The sequence below is a fragment of the Malus sylvestris genome, chromosome 8 (assembly GCF_916048215.2).
Source record: "Malus sylvestris chromosome 8, drMalSylv7.2, whole genome shotgun sequence".
Lineage (NCBI taxonomy): Eukaryota > Viridiplantae > Streptophyta > Magnoliopsida > Rosales > Rosaceae > Malus > Malus sylvestris.
In genome coordinates, this window is record NC_062267.1 from 506756 (window position 1) to 531623 (window position 24868).

Genomic DNA, 24868 nt, shown 5'->3' on the forward strand with positions numbered 1-24868 from the left:
TCAAATATAAATATTATCTAATAAAAATTAACCGTATGACGTACAATAAATAAACACGATTACAAAATTCCTATTATCCTTGGCAAAATGATCCGCCGAGGATCCTTTGCCCTTTCCAAGAACCGTGAAAAATGTAAGGGAAGATTTCCGAGAAACACAATCCTTTTCTTTTTAGTGATTTTTCTTAAAGACTAGAGAGAGAGAGAGAGAGAGAGAGAGGTGACGTATCCAAGTATCTTATTGAATTTGTTGTGTTGGGCATCAGAAACGAGGGGGGATGGTATGGGATGGGATGGAGGGGTGAAAAGGGGATTTAATTGGGGGTGAGTGAGGACAGGGAGGAAGGCAAGAAAAAGAGTGAAGGGAGGGTTTCATCAGAACCGAGGGAGGGGAAAAAGAGGGGAAGAAGAAGAATAAGTATGATGACGATGATAGGGTTTGTTCGTTTGGTATCCATACATCCATCCTTGTAAATGTAAAATATGCCTCCTGTAGCCTCTCTCTACGAGTAGGATTGCAACTATCCGTCCAATCTCATCAAATATCTTCTCTGCTGTCTTTTCTTTTCATTTTCTTTTTTTAACCTAGCCTCCCCCACCAACCCCCCCCCCCCCCTCTTCTTTCTCTCTCTCTCTCCTCTCTCTCTGAAAGAATACTGAAACCTAGCTCTCAATTAATTAATTACACCCACAACCTTCCATCCATTTATTGTGAGTACTTAACAAAATAAATAGAACCCATCTGTCCCCTCCTAACCCTAATTCCTCATCCACTCCATATATACATCTACGTTATAGCTGTCCATATCTTTCTGTGTTAGAAGAATCGTCTGCGTGGGTCTCTTTGCTAGTTCTGCAAACTTGGATGATCACGTGGGTTTTGCAAAGAGTTTCTTACAGAGTTCTTTGGCATTCTGTCCACCTCCCCCCTCTCTCTGTGTGTCTGTGGCTCAATGGATGGAGGTGGGCATACTGCCAACAGAGCTCTGTTGGCTTCTCTTTGTAAAACCCCCGTGACGACATAGATGTATCTTTACGCAGTACTTGATCTTCCTCGTGACAATAGGGTAAGAATTCTTCGTCTGCAACGGCCTCAGTTTCTGATGCTGCCGCTCATCCTGATCATTCTCCAGTTTATTAGATTTTTCTGTTTTTTACAGATCAGATGATTTTTTTTTTGGTTCCATAATTTATTGGTCTGTTAATTTGCTGGGTCCAACAATTATATTGCCAGTTGAGCACCTCTTAAACAGTGCAATCATCACCAGTGAACTCTTGCAATTTGTTTCTGTTTGATCAATTTCATCAACTCATTTTGGCTAATTTTCTTTTTAATAATTGATTAGTACCACGACTGCTGATGATTGGGAAGTAGCGCTAATGGAATCCTGGTTTCCATATGGTTTTTGCTTACTTATGTAGATATATTATATATATACCCAATTTCTGAAATCTTTAGTTTCTTACCTCATAACTAAGGGATTCGATTTTGCTCTCCAAATATTTGGTACTACTTGTAAAAAAAAATAATTGTTTGCATGAACTGTTCAATTATTCTGATCTATCTATTGTTAGGGTTTTCTGGGTCTATTTTCTGTTTATTTTTGGGTTTTTTTACAAAGGAGCGCGACATAAAGGCCCAAACAAGAACCAACTTAATTAACCCAGCTAGGGTTAGCAACACCTAAGAGATCATATCGTAGGAGCTGCTAGCAACGAGGTGGAGGAGGGGGAGCCATATACACCTTATATATAAACCCAGATTTGCAGGAAGTAGCGAATGAAGCAGGAAGCTCTCTAAACACAGGTAGCATTTGACGAGGGAGATCAAAGACTCGAAACACAGTTAGTATTCGAGATGAACAAGAAATATTAGAACGCTGTCAGACCAAAAATGATGGCTAAGGTTTCCTCGAGTTTACCGATGGATCTTGAACTTTGACATTAATGTTGTTATCCTATCATCAGTGACTCCTGTTTTCTTTTCTTTTATTTTTTATTTTTTTCTGAATGTGTAATGATGCTGATTATAGTATTCGAGATGAACAAGAAATATTAGAACGCTGTCAGACCAAAAATGATGGCTAAGGCTTCCTCAAGTTTACCGATGGAACTTGAACTTTTGACATTAATGTTGTTATCCTATCATCAGTGACTCCTGTTTTCTTTTCTTTTATTTTTTATTTTTTTCTGAATGTGTAATGATGCTGATTATATATGAGATTAATTAAATACCAATACAAGGGGGTAATATATCACTGATTATGGCATGGCATGCATGCATGCCTGCCACCATTGTGTTTAGTGTCAGTAATTTGTGTTTTAATTATGGTTTTGTGGTGGACCAACGTCTTTTAATATCATGACTGATAAGGCCACGGCAGCCCTACCACTCACTTAAGTCAAGAGAAGGAAGAAGAATACGAATACCTTTCTATATAGTCCAAGTCTCTGCTATCTTCCACTCTTCTCACCCAAGGCCTGTACCTATTTTCCATAATACCTAAACAGCAACGTAGGATATGATCAAACCACTGACGATGCCAATAAATAACGCAGATCAGAAACATCACCCAACACCCTTCTTTGGATGGGACAAGGATTTTTCCCATCTCTCTCTTTCATCCTGCTTAAACGGTTAAGATTTTATTTTGTTTTTTGATCTTTGAAGAGAGGGAAGAAGAAATTTTGTTTTTTGATCTTTGTAGAGAGGGAAGAAAAAAAAAAAACTGTGAGAGGAGAGGGGGGAGGGGAGGGGAGGAAAAAAGGGTGGGGCGAGAATAACACAACTGTGAGAGGAGAGGAGGGAGGGGAGGGAAAAAGGGTGGGGCGAGAATAACACAACTGTGAGAATAGGTGAGGGAGGGGAGAGAATAACACATTTCTATAACGGGGAATAAACGAGGGGGATGGACTACTTTCAACTAGTCAGAATCAAAAACGGCAAAGGAAAAGAATTGATGAACGCGAGCCTCCCTACATACCTAATTTATTTTGAATAAACGCCATGCAAAATTGAGTAATTAGTGTTTTGTGGAGTGGAGCGGGATCGCTTTCTGCTGTGTGGTGGGCCGGTGGCCACAATCGTTTGTTGGCTCTATATAATGCCCCTCATCGCTTTACCTGCGTACCACACTCACATGCGGGTTACATCACGAGCTCAGTCAATATTCCTTCATTTTATTCAAAGAGTAATCTTTCTTCCGTTGACCTTAACTCCAGGGTAACTGTTGCCTGTGGTAATTTTCTACCTTCTGCATACGTAGAAGAAAATGTGAAAAGAAAAAGGAAAATAGCCATGTTTTGGCAGAGAATAAGAATGTGAACACTTTTCACTCACTCTGCAAGGCTGCAAGTGATGAAAAGGAAATCTGCAGATTCACTTCACACACACACACACATATATTATTCGTTTTCATGATTGATGAAAGCACGTTTAATCCCTGCATCTGTTCAAGGAAAGCACTGGGACGAGAACAACCAGCATCACTAACCATTGCCACAGTTAACAATAAAGTTTCGAAAAAGAAGAAAGGTTTTTAATTAATAAACTAAAACTCCTCATGAACCTGTATAAGTACTGCCCGCAGACAAATGACGTTGAAATCTATGCTTTTATTTTAGACGGGATGATCTCCCACATCTCTGTCAACCCATTAATCCTCAACTTGTTTAATTCAAACTCTAAACTTTGAATGCATGAATATTCTATCTTAACCACTCGTTGAGTAACAAAACCCCTTACAAATACTTAATTGAAATGTTCAAAATGTGTCATTCAATACAAACAAGTGAGTATTTAACCCAAAGAAAGTGATATATATATACACACACACATGTATGTACATAGATCACTTTAGCTCATCGTTGAAGAATCATTCAGTAATTGTATGCATGATTGTATGTATACGTAGACATCATTATATAAAACTAGAATGAAAATACAAATAATCAAGTTGGTAACACAATAAATTTAGCCTAATTTTAGCATGTTAGAAATTTGATACCAGTATTACAATTCGCCTCTAGTATTTGGTCGTCGTGATTTATAATTGTGATATCAGTGTCTTGCATATTGATGCATACTTATTTATTATTATATTTGGTGGTGAATAATTGTATCATTGCATTATATATTTGTGTCCATATGGGCGGGGGGAAATCATATATCCTCTTACGGGACCAAAGCTTTCTCTTCTTTTTACTACAATCTTCGATGATTACTTTTAAGGCTCGTGCTATTCAGAGGTGATAATACAAGTCACCTGGAACACACACACACACCCCTTTTTCTTGTCTTTATGATAAAATTGACTTTGGTCAACTGGACATATCTCAAGTTGCTGTTTCTTTCGGTCCCCTCACCATCTCCAACCTTTTTTTTCTCTTCTACATTCCTACTGTTTTACTCTTCTTATCATTGTCGTTTGATGCGCAGGATTATATACAATTGCTATTTGAAGATCAATCAAATAATCTAACGTGGGAAAACTTGCATAAAATTGAGACGTCAAGATAGTTAGTGTAGTTTAAAACCAATTATGCAACATGGAAAAATCAAATCATATAACAACGTGCGATTGGTTTCTAACACTATTATCTTAGCATTCCCATTTCATTTAAGTCTCCCTCGGAATGTGAGGGGTCAGACAGACTTTGCATAAAGGACCACTCAATATGACATTACTCAATAAAGCAACACATTATTTTAGGGCACTAGAAATGGTCTAATGATACAACATGAAGTCTCAGTTCCATACTTGTAAGTTACTACAACGATTCCTAGTGCAAAAACCTTCCGTACAATACAAACGTCAGCTCGTCCTTTTAGTGTCTCCGTTTCATGTAGGTCCTCCTTTATCAATGCATATGGGGTGGAGGATGAGACGTCGATTATCGTCCTATTTGGTGTAAGTCTTATTGATATAAATACATATTAACAAACCATAGTGCGTGGGCATAAATATATAAAAGCTATATCTATAATATTTCTAAGCTACTTGTTCCAAACAGCATATCTATGACCACAGGTTGCCAGTGTCCACTCCCTACCGGCCGGGCACCAGGAACCATCCCCAATTTTCATGCACACTTTCTCCCCTATCATGGCAGAGTAGAGATTCGGTTGGGCCTCAAGGATCGTTATAGATGATCGGCTGTGAATGTCTTGACGCTTCCTGATGTCAATCTGCAGACAAGTGCCAATGCTAACAAATGAGAAACTTTTGTTCAAAAGACATCAAGTCGGAAAAGGGAACTGCCTATACTGCATACCAGTTTCACAATCTGATCATGAATGGAATCACCCCAATCGTAGAAATGATCGTAGAAAACTGTTGGTATTCCTGGGTGTGTGAGTATGTATGTGTAACCCTGCGGAAAGCATGGACTTGGAAGTTAATTAGAGAACTTGCACTCCAATTTTTAGGTGGGTTTGAATAATTATTCTCATATCAATTAGAATACAGCAACTGCCAGCAGTAATAACATCAATGACAGGAGCTGGATTTTCCATCTAAATGCAAAGCATTTGAACTTAATAAACAAGTTTCCGTACCTCCATAATATGATTTGTAGGGAAGGGCCAATGAGCCTGCGAGACAAAATGATTATAATGTGAGTGGATTTCTTACTTTCACTATGGAACCAGCCAATCTCTGAAAAGATAGGTACCACAGTAACTTGTACGCAGAGAAAATGTAGTTGTATGCAGAGAGTATTAATCAGGGTTGTTTAGGCCCAAACTTGACTTGTTCAGCCCAAAAGATTGTAGCCTTAAGTTCCCAATGATATTTACTCCAGCACAACAGAATAGTAACAGTACCTGCGTTGAGCCTGTATCATGGTTATCTAGGAAGGTGACAGATCGAGAAGGCCACCATCCAACTACACCTGGTGGCTTCCCTTGGGGGTCACGCAGGCGCCACAATTGTCCTTTAACCGCTTCCTGCATAGAATGCATGTATAAATGTCCAAAGTCTAAGCAAGAAAATAGGAGGGGGAGGTAACCAGAAGAAAAAGGAAAGGAAATGGTACTCATCGATTAATAAATATTTTGATGAGTACGGACGTTATTACAATCTGGAAAAAAAAGGTGGCAAGTACAACGGATACAGCAGACTGGACGTATTTGTGAGGAGAACCAGTATTCATAGACGAAGAGATACTTTGGTGAAGATTGCTACATGATTTCTTTTCTTATATATAATAAAAAGGTTAACCACTCAATTGATCTAATGACCGGGACTCATTATTATTGTAGATGTCCATCTTAGTGGACTGTTGTGTATGTGTGTGCGAAGGGGTGGGCTGCGGTTGGATATGCCAATCCGTCTGCAAATGGAATTTACCTGAAGAATTCCCTTGGTTGTAAAGTCAAACGCAGTTGATAGCTGTCCTGTGCCATTGATCCAATTTACTATCCGCTGTCTGTGGCTATCTGCGTAACATTATCAATCATCATAAAGATCAAACAGTCAGCTCAATGCTAAATCCTCAGTAGAAAGAGATTTGATCCCTACACCCAATTAAGACAGCAAATTACAATACACATCAAATGAAAGGGCAAAAAGGAATGCGATCAACGGGGCTAAGCTACCCTTTATACGGTAGTATGCAGTGTTAAACTTATTAATTTCTTATAGGCTAATATAGTCCAATACCCTGCACATCTCAAAACCATATAATCCAATACCTTGGTTGTAATCCAGGCCATGACCGTTGTAGTTGCAAGAATCCCAATACTCCCCAACAGAAAAAATTGGTTTTGCTCCTTCAATGTACTCTTTCACATATTTTGCCGAATAACTATTGTAACATTGAAAACACGTAAAGGCCAAATGAACCAAAGACATGGAAAAACGTACGCAGTGAATAAACCCAGTTAAAAACGAAACTCAATTTTGTGCAAGTATAAGTCTTACCCCCTTGCAAAATCAAATCGGAAATCCTGAAAACCAACATTATTACGTAGCCACTGCAACCATCCTGTAATATCTTTTCGAACAAAAAGTTGGCTATGATCAATATTCGGAACCCCATGGAAATTGTCCCCAGTGCTTGGATTACCCTGATATATAAAATACAGAGAAATTCAGTGAGCTCAACAGACATTGCATCATGAATCATGCAGAGTCATTCAAGCAGTGACAGATTTCATTACCAGTCCACCGGTACAAGATGTGACAGCACGTTCATCCCATGACAACGAAATTCCATCATAGCGGTTGTACTTTCCACCATGCCCTCTAGTAGTCCCAACACGATGATTGATAACTATGTCAGCCATTGCTCTAACTTTATGTTGCTTCATTTTATGAAGTAAAGATTTTAATAAGTTCTCAGATCCATATTTAGAATTGAGAGAATATATGTCCTGCGGAAGGTAACCTATAATAAGAGAAAAAGAAAACAAACATGGTGATCCAATCATTTATATGCAGAGAGAATAAGAAAACAGCCTAGAAATTTTGTGCATCCAACCTTCCGGTGCAAAGGAATGAGTTGCAGGCGGCAACCATGCTGACGTAAAACCAGATCTTCCTATATCCGGAACTTTAGTTTCTAAATTTCTCCACCAATCATGTTTATGAGACTCCCAATTGAAGGCCTGTAGATATAGTTCGGTCAAATGAGAGCTATCATAGCTTTAATGCAACCAAAACAATTTACCATCATTACAATATCAAGTTAAAAAAAACGTTTGCATCATACAGCAGCGACCATTTTACTTCTCCAACAATCCAGAAGACCGCCTTTTAATCACTTCAAATAACAGGATTACCATATTCCATAAGGACTATATATTTTATGTATAAAATGGCTCCAACAAGATGTTGAACATATCTTAATATTATGTGGAAAGTGTAAAATTTACCTGCAAAAGGATTTCTCTTCCATTGCGCACCGCTGCACCTGCATATGAATTCAAAAGCATTCTTTAGTGTCAAGAAAAGGACGATATACAAAATGTTCTCCATGAACCAAACTTTCAAACGTCAGCGAAGTATCACATTAGTATGAACACAAGATAAACCAGAGAGCCTAATCTATGCTTATTCAACAGGTACAGTTAAATTCTCAATGTTCATGATTGAAATTTCCAAATTCACAAGACAAAGTAAGATCTGCGTTTTCATGCGGCCTATTTGAATCCCTTATCCCCTTTAATCAAAGAGAAAATTAATGGAAAGCATCGGCGGGCGAAAGCAAAAGCATACCAATATCAGTCTGCTGCGCGTTTTCTCGTGAATCCTGCATTTCATCAAAATGGAAAATTAGAGAAAAGAAGTCCTCCAATCTTGTGAGTGCGAGTGTGTGTGTGTGTGAATGAGTGAGAGATTGAGAAGGCATGCATACATTACTTCCGTAACCCATTTGACTCAGGATGTAGTTTCCCAACTCGGCCCCGGATTGCAGGTAAGGCACGGGCAGTTATCCTACATGGATGAACGACATGAGTGCACCAAAACACTGGCACGATGACACAAAATGGAGGAGAAGACAATGAAATCTTGGTGATGATAAATGTTCATCTGTTTCATCTCATATTCCGCAAGAAAAAAGTCGTACAGGTTAAAATTAACGAAATCAAACACGAATGCAAGCTTAAGTACATGAATAAGTGCAGGGCTTCAGAAGCAATCGGAATTACAACTGCAAAATTCGCATGGGAGCAAATAGAGACGTACCGAAGGCTCTATGGCTGGCTGCGAATGCGATTGCGATTGCGGTTGCGGTTGTGGGTGTGGGGTTGTGCCGTTGGGCAGCATAAATAGGACAGAAAAAGCTGAAAATTCGAGGGAGACCACCGAATTCGAATCACGCGGAAGCACGATACAAGTTGAAGTTGAAAAGGTGACGAGAGAATATAGATATTCTGCTGTAAAAGGAAGAAAAAGGATTCGATATCGAAAGGCGATGGCAGAAGGGAGTTGGAATTTGGAAAGGTGGAAAACCAGAGGGATGGAAATGGAGGGAAGGTGCGTTGTGAATGGCGGGATCGGATGTTTGGCTTTTGTGCTGTTGGGCAATTGTTGTGCTGTTGCAATTGGGCACGTTAAGAAAATGATGCGTTGGACTTGGACGGTGATAAATCATTCATGATTTCGTCATTCCTAGTACTCTGCCGGGTTAAGAAATTGACGTGCTGCAACATGAACCGTTGAAACGAGGTACGGGTATATTATTCAAATAATATATATTATGCCGACTAGAGATTTGTCCGGAGTGGTTATTGGAAACAATAGAGTAATAGTGAAGGTAGTCAACGTTTGTCAACTGAAGCATTTCATCGAGATTTGGTGGTACAATAGATTGCATACAAGAAAAGAGAAAATGAGAACAAGAATGATAGAAAAAAAATATTATAATTTAGTTTGTCTTGACGGTTTATACAGTTAAATAAATACATATAAAAATATACATGAAGTTTTTGAAGATGTCGGCAGCCAATGAACCCGCTAATGTTTGACTTTGTGACCATACACACTTTCTTATCATGGTGGGTTATCTCCATAAGCGGGAAAATACATAGAAGAGGGGGATGACTTTACATATTCTGTGTTAATTCCTTTTATCTTCGATTTACAATTTTTGTGTAAATATAAAAGGAACTTTCATGAAAAGTGTTTGGACTAAATTTATTTTAATAAAAAAATCATGCTATAGCTATATTTAATTAAAAAGACTTAAATTTTAATGAAAATTTCTTAAATTTTAATAAAAATGACAAAAAAATCTTAAATTTTAATGAAAATGACATAATTTTAATATTAACAAAAATTCTGACGCGCGGACCCACGCGTCCTCACACTGTTTATGAAACTTACGATATTATTTATGAAACTTATTGCACTATTTATGAAAACTTATGATACTGTTTATGAAACTTAATACATTATTTATGGAACTTAACGGTACTACATTATTCTCTCCTCTCTCAAACTCAATCTCTCTAGCACCGAGAGAAGAAAGCTCTCTCTCCCACTTACCTTCACAAATCAACCCCAAACTTAGCATATTCGAAGTCTCTGGGATGCAAAGATCACAATGGTGGTCTTACATGTGGGATCGGTGCAGTGTGGACGTCGACACCATTAATGCTCGAGAGCTTGAAGGTCTCAAACTCAAACCCAAGTGAGGTCTCTACTTACTTTTGAATTTTTGGGTTTTAATCTCACCATGTTGCCCTCTTTGATGCTAATTTTACGTTGAAACTCAAGGGTTTCAACCTTTGCAACTTCTGCGCATACGAACCCCAACCCCAACAACAAATTCTAGCAAATGTCGTCGAGTTCGAAGTTGGTTGGTGTTGGTAATGCATCCATTCTCTCTCTCTCTCTCTCTCTCTCTCTCTCTCTCTCTCTCTTGTTTCTGCGATGTTTGGATTAAGGATTTGTTGTATCAATTTATATGGGGGGATGCGCGCAACTCGTTATATTACGAACTTTGAATGCTTACGTAGACTTCAAGCCTCAACTTATGAGTGGAGCAAAACCTACCACCAATCCCATAAAGTATGAATCATGACTAATGTACAATATACAGATCAACATATGAATCTTAAAGAGCCCAACGCAAGTTGGGTTCTTTATGGATTTTTTATAATTTTATTCTTTTGTCCTTATCATTAAATAAAATTAGTGGATGATTTTTTATTAAAATGTAAATATTTGAAGACCTTTTCATTAGTTTTCATAAATATAAACTTATATAAAATGAAAGAAGATGGAGATAAATAAGGAAAACAAAAAATGCACCTTTGGATCCTGAACTTACAGTCCATTGACATCGGTACTTGAATTGGCAAAATGAGGAACATTGGTCCTTCACTCCAACTTGTGAGAATTTTCGTCAGCACGTGAGCCCTTGAACATTATGGGCCTTGGCTTAACGGCCCAGTTTCATTTCCAAATTCCAAATCGAGCGACCTTCCCAATGGTCCAATGTCAACTCAAATAGTGGTGGAATTATTTTTTTATTTATTATTTATGTAGAGTTGAATTGAATTGAAGTGAGTGAATATTGTTAAAGTGAGAAGGAAAGCCAAACCTCTGTGGCGGGGGGCGGTGGGGTCCTTCGTGTCTACCCGCGAGAATGGATGTGGATTGGACCCAACTACCACCGGAGCTCGCCGAATCAATCTCCAAAAAGCTCACAATCTACGCCGACTACCTCCGATTCCGGGTGGTGTGTCACAGCTGGCGAGCCTCCGTCCCCAAAACCCCGCACCACCTCCCTCCCCAGCTCCCCTGGCTGATGCTCCCCCAATCCCAGCCCAACCAATCCCACCGCGCCTTCTTCAACCTCTCTAACAGCAGAGTCCACTTCCTCCACCTTCCAGAAGCTTCTCACCGTAAGCGCCGCTGCGGCTCCTCCCACGGATGGCTCGTCATCCTCGACGAAACCCCTTCCGTCCTCCTCGTTAACCCCCTCACGCGCGCCAAGCGCCACCTCCCTCCGCTCTCCACCTTCCCCAACGTTATTCGATTTGATTACTCCGATGTTGGCCGAGAATACGCCCTCGTGTCCCCGTCCGGTGACGTCTACACGCGCAGCCTGACCGACATGCGCGATTCGTTTCTGAAAAAGGTGGTCCTTTCCTCGAGTCCTCTGGAAGCCAGGGGCTTCACTTTCACCGCCGTAGCGATTGTCAATCAAACCGGCGACTTGGCGTTTTGCAGGGACGGAGACCAGACCTGGACTTTTATCGACGGCGCACAGTCGTATTCCGAGGATGTCGTATCTGCCAACGGTTTGTTTTACGCCGTCGACAAGAAGGGCACCGTGGCGGAGTGCGATGTTAATGGTCCGTCTCCGCCTAGGGTCAGGTTAATCCGAACGCCGAGACTAGAGGATGCCGACATGCGATATTTGGTGAGTTCAGGGGATGATTTGTTATTGGTGAGTCGGTATTTGGAGATTGATTATGGTTTTCTGGTGGACAATGCAAATGTGAATTACAGGACAGCGAAATTTGATGTTTTCAGGATGAATTGGTTGGGGGAGAGGTGGGACAAGGTTGAGAACTTGGGTGATAGGATGGTGTTTATCGGCGAAAACTCATCGTTTTCCTTGTCGGCGTCTGATTTTCCGGGAAGTCTTGGAAACTGCGTTTATTTCACAGACGATTATTCGGAATCAAACAATGAGAGCGGAGTCTGGGGATATGATTCGGGCATTTTCAAATTGTGGGATGGAACAATTCAAGAGTTGCCCCCTTATCCAAGGAATTCAAATTATGAGGTGCATTGGCCTGCCGGCTCTCTGCCTCTTTGGGTCACTCCAAATCCATGCTGATGCAGTGAAGGCAGGATCATCATTTCAATTGAATGGTAAGTAATCGCAATTATCCGGTGTTAATTGTAATGTTAAACAATGGTTTGTATATAATTATTTCTATGTTTTCTGTTTCGTGCATTTGTTTATACATTCTATGTAATAATTGACACTCTGCAGTAATCCATATATATATCAATGTTTAATAACACAGATATTGCCCTTTTCTATCAATCTCGCTAGTAACTTGGTGTGCAAGGGAGGTGAGTTATGGTGTTGGATGGTTTAGGTGATAGGGTGATGAATCTGGTAAACGTTGGCCCGAGTGGTGTTTAGATGATTTAAACAAAATGTGTCATCGGAGAAACTCTCATAGGTCACCGGATGTGTATCTTTGTGTGCACTAACTCGAAGAGCGTTGTGTGCAGAGGGGATATGATCCGGTTACACGGCAGATTCCCCTCGTCTCAGTTGGACTGATGTACAATTTGTCAATTACAGATGAAACATTGTGGTGGTGATTAGTTTTCGTTTTGTAGAAACAGGGATTCTCAAATTTTGCTGAAATTATTTGGCAATTGGTCTATGAATTAATGTGGTCTTGTCCTTAGCTATTGCAAGTGGCCTTTCGGGGCCGGTCTTTTTAGTAACGAAGACAAAACCTTTACAACTTAAGATTAAGTTGTAATAATGGTCACTCAACTTTAATCAATTTGGAGTAATGGTCTCTCAACTAAAAATCCATTACCATTGATCCTTCAACTTATCAAAATGTTTAGCTATGGTCATCTTCGTCAACTTCGTCAAAATTTTGTCAAAATGAGTTATGTTGAAATGATCATTGCTACAATTGGAGTCTCTCAACTTATCAAAACGTGTAGTTATGGTCATTCTCGTCAACTTCAAATGAGTTATGTTAGAATGATTATTGCTACAATTGGATTAAAGTTGAGGGACCAATAATTATATATTTTTAGTTGAGAGACTGTAGTGTACGTTTTGATGAGTTGAGGGACCAATGATAATGAATTTTTAGTTAAGGGACCATTGATTCAATTGAATTAAAATTAAAGAACCATCGATATATAGGGAGAGGGTACGATTTCGATTCTGTTTGACAGAAAAACTTACAACTTCGTTTGGTTTCGTTGAATCGTTTCCTGGATACGCACCTGCATCTGGAAGGGCTTGGAACAAAATTGTAGTAAAAATATTTCTAACAAAAACGCATCGGTGCACAAGTGTTTCTTACAACTGAGAACTATGCCTACCTATCAAATTTTGGACTGAGATTCATGCTGCGTATGGCCAAACCGGAGAGCCTAATGCCATTTCTGATATGTTTGTAAACGGCCCAGACATTTTTTACTGAGGAACCAAGTACGAAACAGAAATCAAACCGATTCTTTTCGGACGTGAAATTTTTGTACAATTTGAAGTTACTAGGAACAACCTAAAACAAACTGATATCCTTCAACTTAGGTGCAGCCTAGCTAGGCAATACAACGCATGGAGTACATGGAAACACCAGGCCAATCCAGCATAGACGACGTCGTAGAAGACGCAAAAGAGGAAGCTTCGTAGACTCTGGGGTGATCACTCTCTAATCCATAGTCCATGATCGGACGGTACTCCAGCTCCTCATCATAATCGTGCACAAACTCCGGAATCTCCACCTCATTCCTCCGCACCTGGTTCCATAGAAACTCCAGCCTTTGCACATATTTTAGCTTCTTGTACAACCTGCAGGTCCACCAATAAACATCACCATTACCATTCATTAACGTGCGCCATGGGTCAACGTTTGATAAAACTGTAGTTAATATTTGATCGTGTTAATTACCATCTTAATTATATGTGCATCGATGTTTGTTAATTAGTGTTATGTAACGTACCCTCCGGTGAAAAGGAGACGACCAAAGGTGGCGAGGAAGAGCTTGGCCTGCAATCTCGGGTGGAGAAAGTAAACAGCTTGAAGCCGATCCTTGACAGCGGTCGGAATTGCCTCGTAGATGGATCGGAGGGTTGAAATTCCGGGAAAGTTGTCACCGCGATTCACATCTGTGTGCACGTACACCACCGAGAAGAAAGCCTTTTCCCCTAACTTTGGGAATATTTTCTCCTCCAAGTACTTGTTCACAGCCTCGTTCGTCACGCTTCGAGCTGATCGTGAACATTTAACATAACCAAAATAAATTCAACCAATTAAAAACGTCTTAATTTAGCAACAAATATGCTATCTTGAGTTTGGTTGCGTCGAACTTGTAACTAAGGAGCGTGCTAAAATAAAAAGGCATTGGATTCTATCGAATAATTACCTGGAAAGAACTTTCCGACGATGAGAAGAACGTTTCGACCATGTTTGTCCCGGCCTTGGATGTTAAACACTTGAAGTTTCTCAAGGAGGTGTTGCTGGTCTGACAGAGAGAGTGTTGGTATAGAAGGGGAAGAAAAATAATTCATTTTTTATAAATTTTTAACTCTCTCGATTGACTATAGAGAGTGTAGTTGTATTTATTAATTATATAGTGGAATTTGCGAAAATTAAGCAGAATATGTTCTGGAAACGGAAATTCGAAAGTGTGAAAAAGTAAGAGGGGATGGATAGGGTCGCTTTTGCTTTGAGTTTTGAGAGGGATAGCGATGATAAAGCGTTGCTGCAAAGTGCAAAGTGCAAAGTAGCGTTTCTGTTTCTCTTGATTTTATAGCGACCGATTTCTGGATTAGAGTATGTAAAATGTGAGAGAATTTTTGCCCAGAATATGATTTGGTACACGAAATGTATTATAATTAGTTAGACTCTTGATAAAAAAAAAACATTGATAAAAAAATTTCAACCAATTGTATCATGACACTTGATGTACGGCAAGCTGAAAATTTTCTTGTATAATCTTTTTGTTATTATAAAGGATCAGCTGGTGACTTCGTCATAACAGTATATATTTCAGAAGTCAGGACAATACATAAAGGCATTTTAACATTCTTCTAACCACTATCATGTGATTTTCCAACATCATGAATTGAATCAAACGCCGGATAATGAAGCTCAAACAAAAGAGTGTGATGGAAGATGATGATGAGCGAGGGCATCGAGGAGGGTTAGTTTGCCAAGTTTGCAAAGTGCCTATGGATTCAATGGATTGTTGATAACTGTTTGATATAATTAAGGCAATATTTTCATCATTATTCGTAGCAGCAAAAATGTGGTTGGGATTGTGACATAGAAACATGTACCTGTAAATGGTCTACGTCCATAGTAATATTTAAGATATGGTAAGAACAAATTACAATTTAATTACCTTATGTACTTATCCACGTAGAAATATCGAAATTCGTGAAATTTTCACATCCAAAGCAAATTAACATTCAATCTTGCAATAGAATTAAGGAAACAAATCCCTAAATAAGGGTTGTTAACCCAACTAGACCATAGTATTCAAATCAATATTAGTTGATATATATGTTCATATAAAATAAGTGTGTATGATTGAGATAACGAAATAAATAAGGCTGAACCATATTGTTTTGGCAATGAATGAGACCCACTAGGACCACTACTACTACCCGTCCAATCTCGATGGAAACTTTGCAAACCTTTCCTCTTCATAATTCACCAAACTACGTACGTAGGCCAAAAGACCAATTAACTAATGCTACTTTTATCAAATATAATTAAGCTAAAATCGTGGTATAATCATTGATCAACATGTTATAATCTAATATGCGAAATGCTAAGGAGACTCTCAAAAGTGAGTTTTTTCATGGATTTTCTGCCACCTCATATTGTTTGCACAACGTTTTATAATGTTAATACAAGAATTAACATTAAATTGTTAAATTATGAGATGACAAAAAGTTCATGAAGAGTTCCATTTTGAAAGATTCCCCTAATCATTTTTCATCTAATATAACAAGGTGTATCATGCATAGTTTGAAAGGTCCACCGCAACTTCTTCGCAATGTGGCCGGCGCCCGACCTCCCCTTAAACAAAACAAAAGAAAGGTGTGTTCCGACAATCGAACAATGAATAGTTGCTTCAAGAGGTTGAAGAAGTTGAAAACATAAGAAAAAGAAGAAGGATAGATAGGGGCATTCCGAGAATCGAACTTGGAACCTCTCGCACCCAAAACAAGAATCATACCACTAGACCAAATGCCCTCGTGTACACTTTTTGAACTTTTGAAATTTAATATTCAGGTATAACTTGGGGGAACAAAACAAAATATGCTGTGTTAATGAGTGAGAAGTTGGAGCTGCTTCCCAAAATGTTTTGAGGCCTTTCAAGTCTGGATATTAGGCAAGCCATGGATTACATTGGAATAGCACTAACCTGGGAAAATTAAACCCAACTTTATGTTTTGGGCCATCCATGTCGGCTCAGTTTAAGCCCATAAAGGGCAGAGAAATAAAACATTACACCCATCCCCTAACATAATTTTAGGGGTGAAAAAAATAAAAAGGAAAACTAATGAAAAGAGTTTGAAAATTTTGAGTTTTAACAATAAGGATAAAATAAAGGGTAAATAAATAGTACCAGGATTGACTTTTTAGTGTAAAAATATGATTTTTCGTTAAAGTGAACAGTACCGGGAGCTTTTAATTAAAGTTTCAAAAAAAAAAAACCGAGTTGTCTCCATAAAGGGCAAAGAAATAAGGATAAGGATTGTCTGCCCTCTTGTTTTGTGTGTTTATGGTTAAACTATATTAACATTTTATATTGTTTTTTTATAGAGATAATAAGACAAAAATGAATAGTAATATAAAATGTTGATGTGATTTAACCGTGATCACATAAAACAGCAGGGCACAGAAGGGCACCGGAAGTAGGAGGGCAGACAATCCTTGTCGAGAAATAAAACAGTACACACATCCCAAATTCGCTTTAAACAAAGTTGACTAACTGCGGGAAGTCAACTACTACTCTGAATATAATAAGGCAGTGAACTATTGTTCATTAGGAGAACTTTGGTAAGACAATATTTACGATAGCTCTAGTTATACTCCTACAGGATTATTAATGCCATGCAAAATCTTATGATAATTGATAAATAGTTGAGGGATAAACATGAGACCGGGCATAAATGGTGAAAAGGATTTTCGTGCACAGCAATCTTAAACCACCCGGCAGCTAGCTGCAGTGATGGAGAGAAATCACCAAACACATACTATCTGGTATTTACCAAATCCGGGCCCCCAAATAGCGCAAGGACCGGAGTCAAATAGTCAAACTTAATCAACGGTGCAGGTAGCGTGCATGGATAAGCTTTTGATGGGGTTGAATGCACTGGAAACAACCAGGGAAGGTGGTCACTGCCACTGGTCAGTATCTTCCCGCGGATGTACGCCAAGATTTTGTTTCAGTCAACAGTTTCATAGGCACTAGATCAACGGCTAAGGATCTTCAAAGATATGTTGTTTCATGGAACGTCTTCTCCAGTATTTCCTGGAACACGATCAGTATTGGACTGAACACGCATTAATGAGAATTTTGCAACTTTTGAGATGGTCGGGGTGTTCGGATGAAAGTTTACTGGATTTTTTATTATTATTTTCCCTTGCAGAATAATATAACTTAACAGAAGTTAACCACCGTTAAAACGAAAGACGCGTGTGAGATAAATAGGGAAGAGACATGAAAGGAGACTGCATGTCAAACCTCATCTCTCGGACTTCGCACAAAGACAAGAGAGAGAAGTGAGATTTCTCGTTTCTCCTCTCTCTCAGTCCTCAGTCCTCAGAGAGATATTACACAGAGCTAGCTATAGTTACGTACAAATGGATGTCAGTCTTTGAACAACTCAAACATTACACGGAGGAGAGAGAGAGAGTAGAGAGAGCGCAATTAATTAATTAGCTTAAGAGGAGGCTTCGAAATGACAGAAAAAATCAATTCGGCACAGGCGTTACATACATCTCACGTGTCCCAATTTCTTTTTTAAGCTTTGGTCAGAGTATTTACTGTATAGCTTAGTTACGCGTTAAGCTTATCCCGGAAATCATCGCTTTCTTTGCTCTTTGTACACTCTTTACTCTTTTTACTTAAAACTGTTGTATTTCTCTTTAGTGTATTCTTTATTCTCACCCTTGTTGGTGGCTTTCCGGCGAAGGTGTGGCGGAGAAGAAGAGAGGGGGAGGAGATGTCGCCGGTGGTAAGGAGAGAGCAGGTTCTGCAGGGTGTGCATTATCCAGCACCACTTGCCACTCACGAGGAGGTTGTGAAGGACGCTGTTGTTTTCTGGGACACTCTCCGGCGCTTCCATTTCAAGATCAACACCACCAAGTTTATGTAACCCTACTCTTCTTCTCCTTCTCCTCTTATTTTTCTTTATTTTGTATGATCACAAAATTTAATTTATTCACTTTTAAAGGTCAGGAATTTTATTATCTATTTTTTCTTCAAGGGTTCCTGTGATTGGAGGGAAGGAGCTAGATTTGCACGTGTTATATTTAGAGGTAACAAGGAGGGGTGGCTTTGAGAAGGTTTGGCTATCTATTTATCTATATTTCTTCATTTAACTAAATTAAATTATTATTATTAACATTTTCATTTTTTAGTTAAGGGATAAAAGAAAAACTAGAAAATCATATGTATTAAATTATATATGCAGGTAGTTGCAGAGAAGAAATGGAGGGAAGTGGTAGGTGTTTTCATGTTCTCCCCAACAACAACAAGCGCTTCGTTTGTGTTGAGGAAACACTACTCAACCCTTCTTTACCATTACGAACAGGTTCACTTTTTTAGGACACAGGGTCCTTTATCTACCCTCACACCCTCACCCTCATCCTCAGGTATTCATTTAATTCTTACCCTCTTTTTTTTTCACCGATGCAATTGGCTTTTGCTTTCTGTATCTTGACTGCGGATATCATATGACCTTTTTGCTCATAAGTGCTTCCTTTTCCGGTATCTTTTTGCGTTGCCGGCTTTTGCTTTTATATTTTCGGAGGTTCAAGTAAATAATAGTTTAGTTTCCGTGTCTCTTTGTTTCTGCATTTTCCATTAGTAACCGTTGTGAGTGCGCAGAGAAACCAGAACCGGCGCTGGTGGAATATTCTCCCAAAGGTAAAGGTGCCAAAGGAACCAAACCCGTAAATGATTGTCCGGTTTCGGTCACTGATGAAGGTATATATTATAGGGCTCATTTTTCTCGATACACAGATCATATTGGATAAGGTGATTTCAATCGCACAACCACTCACCACAAATGTTTGATATGGTTTTTCTGGCAACCCCCCCCACCCCCCAACAAACACACACGAAAACAACAACAAAAAAAACATTTTTGTATTTTTTTTTAATATTGTAGTGTTTTAAAGGAATAGTGATAAGCTTTATCATGTTATGCTGAATTAAGATATAGACACAACTTAATTCTTTACTTGTAAGGAGTCATTTATCTTTTAATACTAATGTGACATTATTAATTGTACAAACGTCGTAATTTGACTCTTTATTATCAACTAAAAAAATCATTCAACTTAAAAGAGGGTTTAACCATCTGTATAATAAACAAATTGAAATTTTTATCAAGAGGATGCTACCATAATTATCAATTTGTTCACATATATGGATGATTAAAAAATTTAGAAATTGAATATTGTTTTTAAGAGACAATCTTATGATAAAAATCTCCAAATTTGGGTGATGAACGTTTATTTTACTTATTACATATTTTTTAATTTTTGATCGTCGGATCAAATAAATTGAAGAAAATCAATTGCAAAAAATTAATAAAGAGTTTCTGAAAGGTAAAAATAGATTTGTGAATAGCCTGAATAGCACTTTCCTAAACTTCTAACTTTTTTGACATGGATATATACCTAAACTTCCAACTTTTATGACATAGATATATATCGTATGTCCCAGCATGCATTGATGGGTCGATCTCACCCCCACACACGACAGATATGGGACCATTTTAATCCAATATTTTTAACGAATGATTATGTTTCCTCGTATCATCCACGAATGAGGTTTTTGTTTGGAGCATGGAATGTAACTAAGATCTAGATCAGTGATCTATCAAATTTCAACTAAGTCAAGGTTAATTAGAATAAAAATATCATGACGATGATGTCCTTTTTTTTTTTCTTTTTTTTCAGGTACTGGAACAATTGATGGGAAATTCAATTGCGGCTATCTCGTAACGGTGAAGTTGGGTTCGGAGATTCTCCGTGGAGTACTCTACCACTCTAACCAGCAGACTCTAGCCGGTCCTCCTAATCCAACTCCATCCCCCGAACCTGTCAATGCCATTGTACCCTACACGTCCACAAAATCTGTTCGTGTTGCAGGTTCAAGGAGGAGGAGATCAAGGAGGAGGACAGACCCCAACCACCCAAAACCTAACCGGAGCGGCTACAATTTCTTCTTTGCAGAAACGCATTTCAAGCTCAAGTCCCTTTACCCAAACAGAGAGAGGGAGTTTACCAAGATGATTGGCGAGTCTTGGAACAAACTCCCTGCAGAAGAGAGGCTGGTAACCGCGAATAGATAACATATATACTTCTTAGCAGGGATCTCGTTCTATTATATAAAGGGACGATAGGGCCCATAGGAACCATGTATTCACCATAAGGATTCTAGACGGTAAATACATGGTTCCTATGGGCCCTATCGTCCATAGGCCGCCGGCTTATCCTTAATTATCCCTTGCTACAGTAAAACGGGATCCCCACTTAGCTGCTCCTACGTATATATAGTTGCTTAATTACCTTCTTTCATATTTATATTTATCACATTCTTTTGTCAATTTTTTTATTATTAGGTTTACCAGAATATTGGGCTGCAAGACAAAGCAAGATACAAGAGAGAGTTGAAAGAGTACAAGGAAAGTTTGCAGCTCAAGATTCAGACAGGCCATGGAAACTAAGTCGATTCCAGCTCGAGTGAGCTTTTCGGATGTGTGTAGAGAGTTTTATGTGGTAGTTTATGGTTTTCAAACAGAAAGTTTATGCAAACCATTTTGCTCTGAGACATGATCAAAATCACAATCTTTAGTTTCGAACTTTCAATGCAAGATGCACTTAGGAACTCCTTCCCCGCTTCGATCTTTTTATCGTATTTTATTAGTTAGAGGGTGGTTTTTAGTTTTTGGTAAAATGAGGCTCCATAAATATCTCATCTTATTGCAAAACAGAATGTTGTATATTTACAGCAATGAAGAACCATAAGCTGCGCATCATTGTGGTGCAAGAAAGATTAAGCAAAGGAAAAAGCAGATAAACCGTGCAAATACTATGAAGCATCAAGAAAGCTTGCTGAGGCCGTGAAAGAAGCGGTGTCTCCTCCTCTTCGAATGCTTACGAGAATCCTTGAGAGCAATATAAGGAACAAAATGCACCTGAGGACATGGATAGCTGTAAATAAGTTGACGGAACTGACGGAAAAGACCAACGATGCAACTCGGGGTGAAATTGGAAGACGGCTAGACCAATTTGTTTGAATTTGGGAAGCTAAAATGCAAATCTGTATATGGTTTAACAACCATTGCTATATACAAGTAAGCCTAAATGAAGTAACAATTCGAACGAATAACATTCCAAATAGTAGAGGAAACCTGAGAATGATTGTGTATGCCAAAATGCTGAACTGGAGCATTGTCATCAAGTAGCTTCTCATTGTGGTATGAGAGGCAAAAATTCCTCCAAACGTGCTTCCTGATTGCAAACACATCGAATCAAAATGTAATTAATCGTAAGGAACTTTAACAAAAAACTCACGGCACTGTTTATTTTAACGAAAAATCATATATTTACGTTAAAAAGTCGATTTTGGTACTATTTATTTTACCTTTATCTTGTTCTTATCGTTAAGTCTCAAAGTTTTCAAGCTATTTTCATTAAAGTCCGAACTGAATAAAAACTACATTAAAATGTCACAAGGTCAAGCGACCCAGCTATATCAGCAAACCGCAGACGATGACAAGACAACCATATTCATCTTCAAACACAAACAGAACAATATCAATTTTGAAATTACCATGAAATGTGACGGTGACCCATCTTGGATTGCTCCATCTCATTGATTTTCTTCCTGATTGCAAGCTTAAGGTCCTTCACCATAGCAGAATTCATCACTGCCACATCTTCACAGTCAAGCAAAATCAAACGCATCAGTTTTTTCTTCAGTATACATTGACAATACACGAAAAAAAAATGAAAATTTTGGCAGATGAAGTGTTCGAGAAAATGCCGAGGTGAATAGTACCGACCGAAGGAAGTGCCGTCGAGCTTGAGGACGGAGATGCGCATGGCGCTGCCCAATTCGAGGCTGATGAGAGTGTCGACGTCGGATAAGGTTGGTTTTTTGGGAACGTCGGAAAGTATAGGATCATTGACAAGGGCAGCAAGCGTCGACTGCAACCTGGCCTTCTTTATGTTGCTTTCCTTGTATCCTTCCACGCTTATCTCCGCCTTCCCCTTCGCATCCGACTCCATCGGCGATTGAGCTCACTGCTCTTGGTCTTAGGTCGGCCTCTCGCTGAACGAAACAAGCCACAGCTAATGGCTTTTCGCGGGATCTTTCTTTTTTGGTTTTCTTTAAGACCCCAACCAATTTTACTAGGTGTATTGGGTGTTTCAATTTATTCCACTTGCACCACAATATTTACCCTAATTAGGAATAAATTAAGTAGTAGATCTAGTGAAGTCTGACGGTCACACGTTCATTGCGCTAGTGATATTATTGTCCACGTATTAAAGTTGGAAAAACATTTGAAAATACGGAAAGTTGTCCATATCAAAAAGAAAAAAACCTCGCATAAACTTGTAGATATTAAAATTTCGGTGAAACAAATGTACCAATGCATTAAAATTACAACATCAACTCATTTCACATACATCATCCACTTACTTCACCTATAATCTCCACTTATTTTACCTACATCATCCACTCATTTCACCTACATCATCCACTTACTTCATCTACAATCTCCACTCATTTTACCTACATCATCTACTTACTTCACCTACAACCTCCACTCATTTCACATACATCATCCACTTACTTCACCTACAATCTCCACTCACTTACTTCACCTACAACCTCCACTCATTTCACATACATCATCCACTTACTTCACCTACAATCATCCACTCATTTTACCTACAACCTCCACTCATTTCACCTACAACCTCCATTCATTTCACATACATCATCCATTTACTTCACCTACAATCTCCATTCATTTTACCTACATCATCCACTCATTTCACCTACAACCTCCACTCATTTCACCTACATCATCCACTTACTTCACAAAAAAAAAAAAAATGGTGGTGATTCATTCTCAAAGCCTATAAATAGGCAATGGATCAAAACACCAATTCACATAAACATTTATCTACTCCCAAATTAAAAGAGAATTCCCCAAATCCTTGAAGCTATGAAACTCTAAAGCTTTCAAGCCTCCAACCTCCCAAATTCCCAAGAATCCCGGAGGATCAAGAAAACTCTCTTCGTTCTTCGTCAAATCCTTGAAGAAATCCACACAACTGATCATCAAGATCAAGCCCTGAAGGTCCTTGAAGATCCGTTCATCTGTTTATCAAGATCAAGCCCAAAGGCCCTTAAAGATCCGTTCATCCATCAACCTTCAAGATCAAGCTCCGAATGCCCTTGAAGAAACTTTTAACCGTTCATCCAAGATCAAACCTCAAATGCCCTTGGATCAACAACACTATCCACAAATCTACAACTTATGGAGATCGAATCAGAGGACCAAATTACAAAGAGATTGTAGCCCCAAAATCATTAACACCAAAATATTATTTTGTACACGTATTCTTGTTTCAGGAATTTTCCGTGTTCACAAATTTGGCACGCCTGGTGAGATCATCTCTACTTCCTATCTCTTTCTCCATTCAAGAAATCCAAAGCACACCTCCAAAATCAATGGCGTCAAAGGAGGGACAAGCCGTTCACACAACCATCGGCGCTACCTCCATTGAACAACAACTGGCTCAAATGAGTGAAGTAATTGCAAGGCACACAAAGATTACGGAGGAGAAAAACTTGCAAATCACTGCACTCATCAACCGTCTAGAGGTGCATCACGACTTGAAAGCAGAACCAAGCTCCCTTCCAACCAAGAGGACCGAAGAAGGTTTCGACCCAAACGCCTACAAGCTTATGTCAAAGGCTGGGTACGACTTCCCTTCCTCTTCAAATCTTGGAAAGAAGGTTGCAAACATCGTCAACGACAGAGAACGTAACCTCACCGAGACTTAAAAGAAGTTGAATGAGCATGGTTATGGAGTTGACAACAACAAAGCTGGACTTGGCTTCACACCAAATGTACCCATGAAGATTTCAAGCAAAGCGAAAAACGCTAGTGCTCAACATGTCATCGTGAGCATTGAACAAGATCAAGAGAAGCCTAAACCCGCCCCTCGAACTTCAGTCTTCGATAGCCTGAATTGTTCAAAACTCATAATTTCGACACTTGATAGCATTGGTGGTCAAGACCGAACTTCCGTCTTCAAGTTTGTGAACACCAATGCGATTAAGTGCCGAAATTATGGGTTTTGAACGATTCAGGCTAGCGAAGACTGAAGTTCGAGGGGCCGGTTTAGGCTCATCTTGATC

At 39.0% G+C, this 24868-nt stretch overlaps 5 protein-coding genes and 1 long non-coding RNA gene across 9 annotated transcripts; 3 read left to right on the forward strand and 3 right to left on the reverse strand.

Moving 5' to 3' along the window:
- The first annotated feature begins 233 nt into the window (after window positions 1-233).
- On the forward strand, window positions 234-2242 carry LOC126631231 (uncharacterized). The gene is made up of 2 exons (XR_007626324.1): window positions 234-1066; window positions 1622-2242. It is a non-coding gene; the product is annotated as an uncharacterized LOC126631231 (long non-coding RNA).
- Window positions 2243-4654: 2412 nt separating this feature from the next.
- On the reverse strand, window positions 4655-9014 carry LOC126633277 (probable alpha-amylase 2). 3 transcript variants are annotated; one of them, XM_050303846.1, is made up of 13 exons: window positions 8690-9014; window positions 8358-8437; window positions 8219-8252; window positions 7876-7913; window positions 7482-7608; window positions 7162-7388; window positions 6923-7068; window positions 6694-6806; window positions 6350-6438; window positions 5824-5946; window positions 5557-5592; window positions 5274-5372; window positions 4655-5187 (listed from the first exon to the last, which is right to left on the reverse strand). In XM_050303846.1, exons 2-13 carry the CDS (start codon window positions 8373-8375, stop codon window positions 4996-4998), a joined length of 1242 nt encoding a protein of 413 aa, XP_050159803.1. In that variant the 5' UTR covers window positions 8376-8437; window positions 8690-9014; the 3' UTR covers window positions 4655-4995. The 3 variants fall into 3 exon arrangements, with proteins under 3 accessions (XP_050159803.1, XP_050159804.1, XP_050159802.1); XM_050303847.1 differs by having other exon boundaries at window positions 8358-8471; XM_050303845.1 differs by having other exon boundaries at window positions 8358-8533.
- A 1987-nt stretch (window positions 9015-11001) lies between these two features.
- On the forward strand, window positions 11002-12487 carry LOC126632839 (F-box protein SKIP23-like). The gene has a single exon (XM_050303337.1). The coding sequence runs from the start codon at window positions 11097-11099 to the stop codon at window positions 12297-12299; it is 1203 nt and encodes a 400-aa protein (XP_050159294.1). The 5' UTR covers window positions 11002-11096; the 3' UTR covers window positions 12300-12487.
- A 1176-nt stretch (window positions 12488-13663) lies between these two features.
- Window positions 13664-15104, reverse strand: LOC126632887 (uncharacterized). Its single transcript, XM_050303418.1, has 3 exons — window positions 14597-15104; window positions 14174-14441; window positions 13664-14021 (listed from the first exon to the last, which is right to left on the reverse strand). The coding sequence occupies exons 1-3, from the start codon at window positions 14739-14741 to the stop codon at window positions 13772-13774; spliced, it is 663 nt and encodes a 220-aa protein (XP_050159375.1). The 5' UTR covers window positions 14742-15104; the 3' UTR covers window positions 13664-13771.
- Window positions 15105-17919: 2815 nt separating this feature from the next.
- Window positions 17920-21316, forward strand: LOC126632454 (high mobility group B protein 9). 2 transcript variants are annotated; one of them, XM_050302881.1, is made up of 7 exons: window positions 17920-18565; window positions 18681-18759; window positions 18888-18917; window positions 19008-19068; window positions 19304-19402; window positions 20383-20759; window positions 21048-21316. In XM_050302881.1, exons 1-7 carry the CDS (start codon window positions 18417-18419, stop codon window positions 21150-21152), a joined length of 900 nt encoding a protein of 299 aa, XP_050158838.1. In that variant the 5' UTR covers window positions 17920-18416; the 3' UTR covers window positions 21153-21316. The 2 variants fall into 2 exon arrangements, with proteins under 2 accessions (XP_050158838.1, XP_050158837.1); XM_050302880.1 differs by having other exon boundaries at window positions 17920-18296; window positions 18387-18565; window positions 18888-19068.
- Window positions 21317-21388: 72 nt separating this feature from the next.
- Window positions 21389-22871, reverse strand: LOC126632461 (U11/U12 small nuclear ribonucleoprotein 25 kDa protein). The gene is made up of 4 exons (XM_050302889.1): window positions 22494-22871; window positions 22262-22367; window positions 21840-21939; window positions 21389-21623 (listed from the first exon to the last, which is right to left on the reverse strand). Exons 1-4 carry the CDS (start codon window positions 22717-22719, stop codon window positions 21528-21530), a joined length of 528 nt encoding a protein of 175 aa, XP_050158846.1. The 5' UTR covers window positions 22720-22871; the 3' UTR covers window positions 21389-21527.
- Between the last annotated feature and the right edge of the window lie 1997 nt (window positions 22872-24868).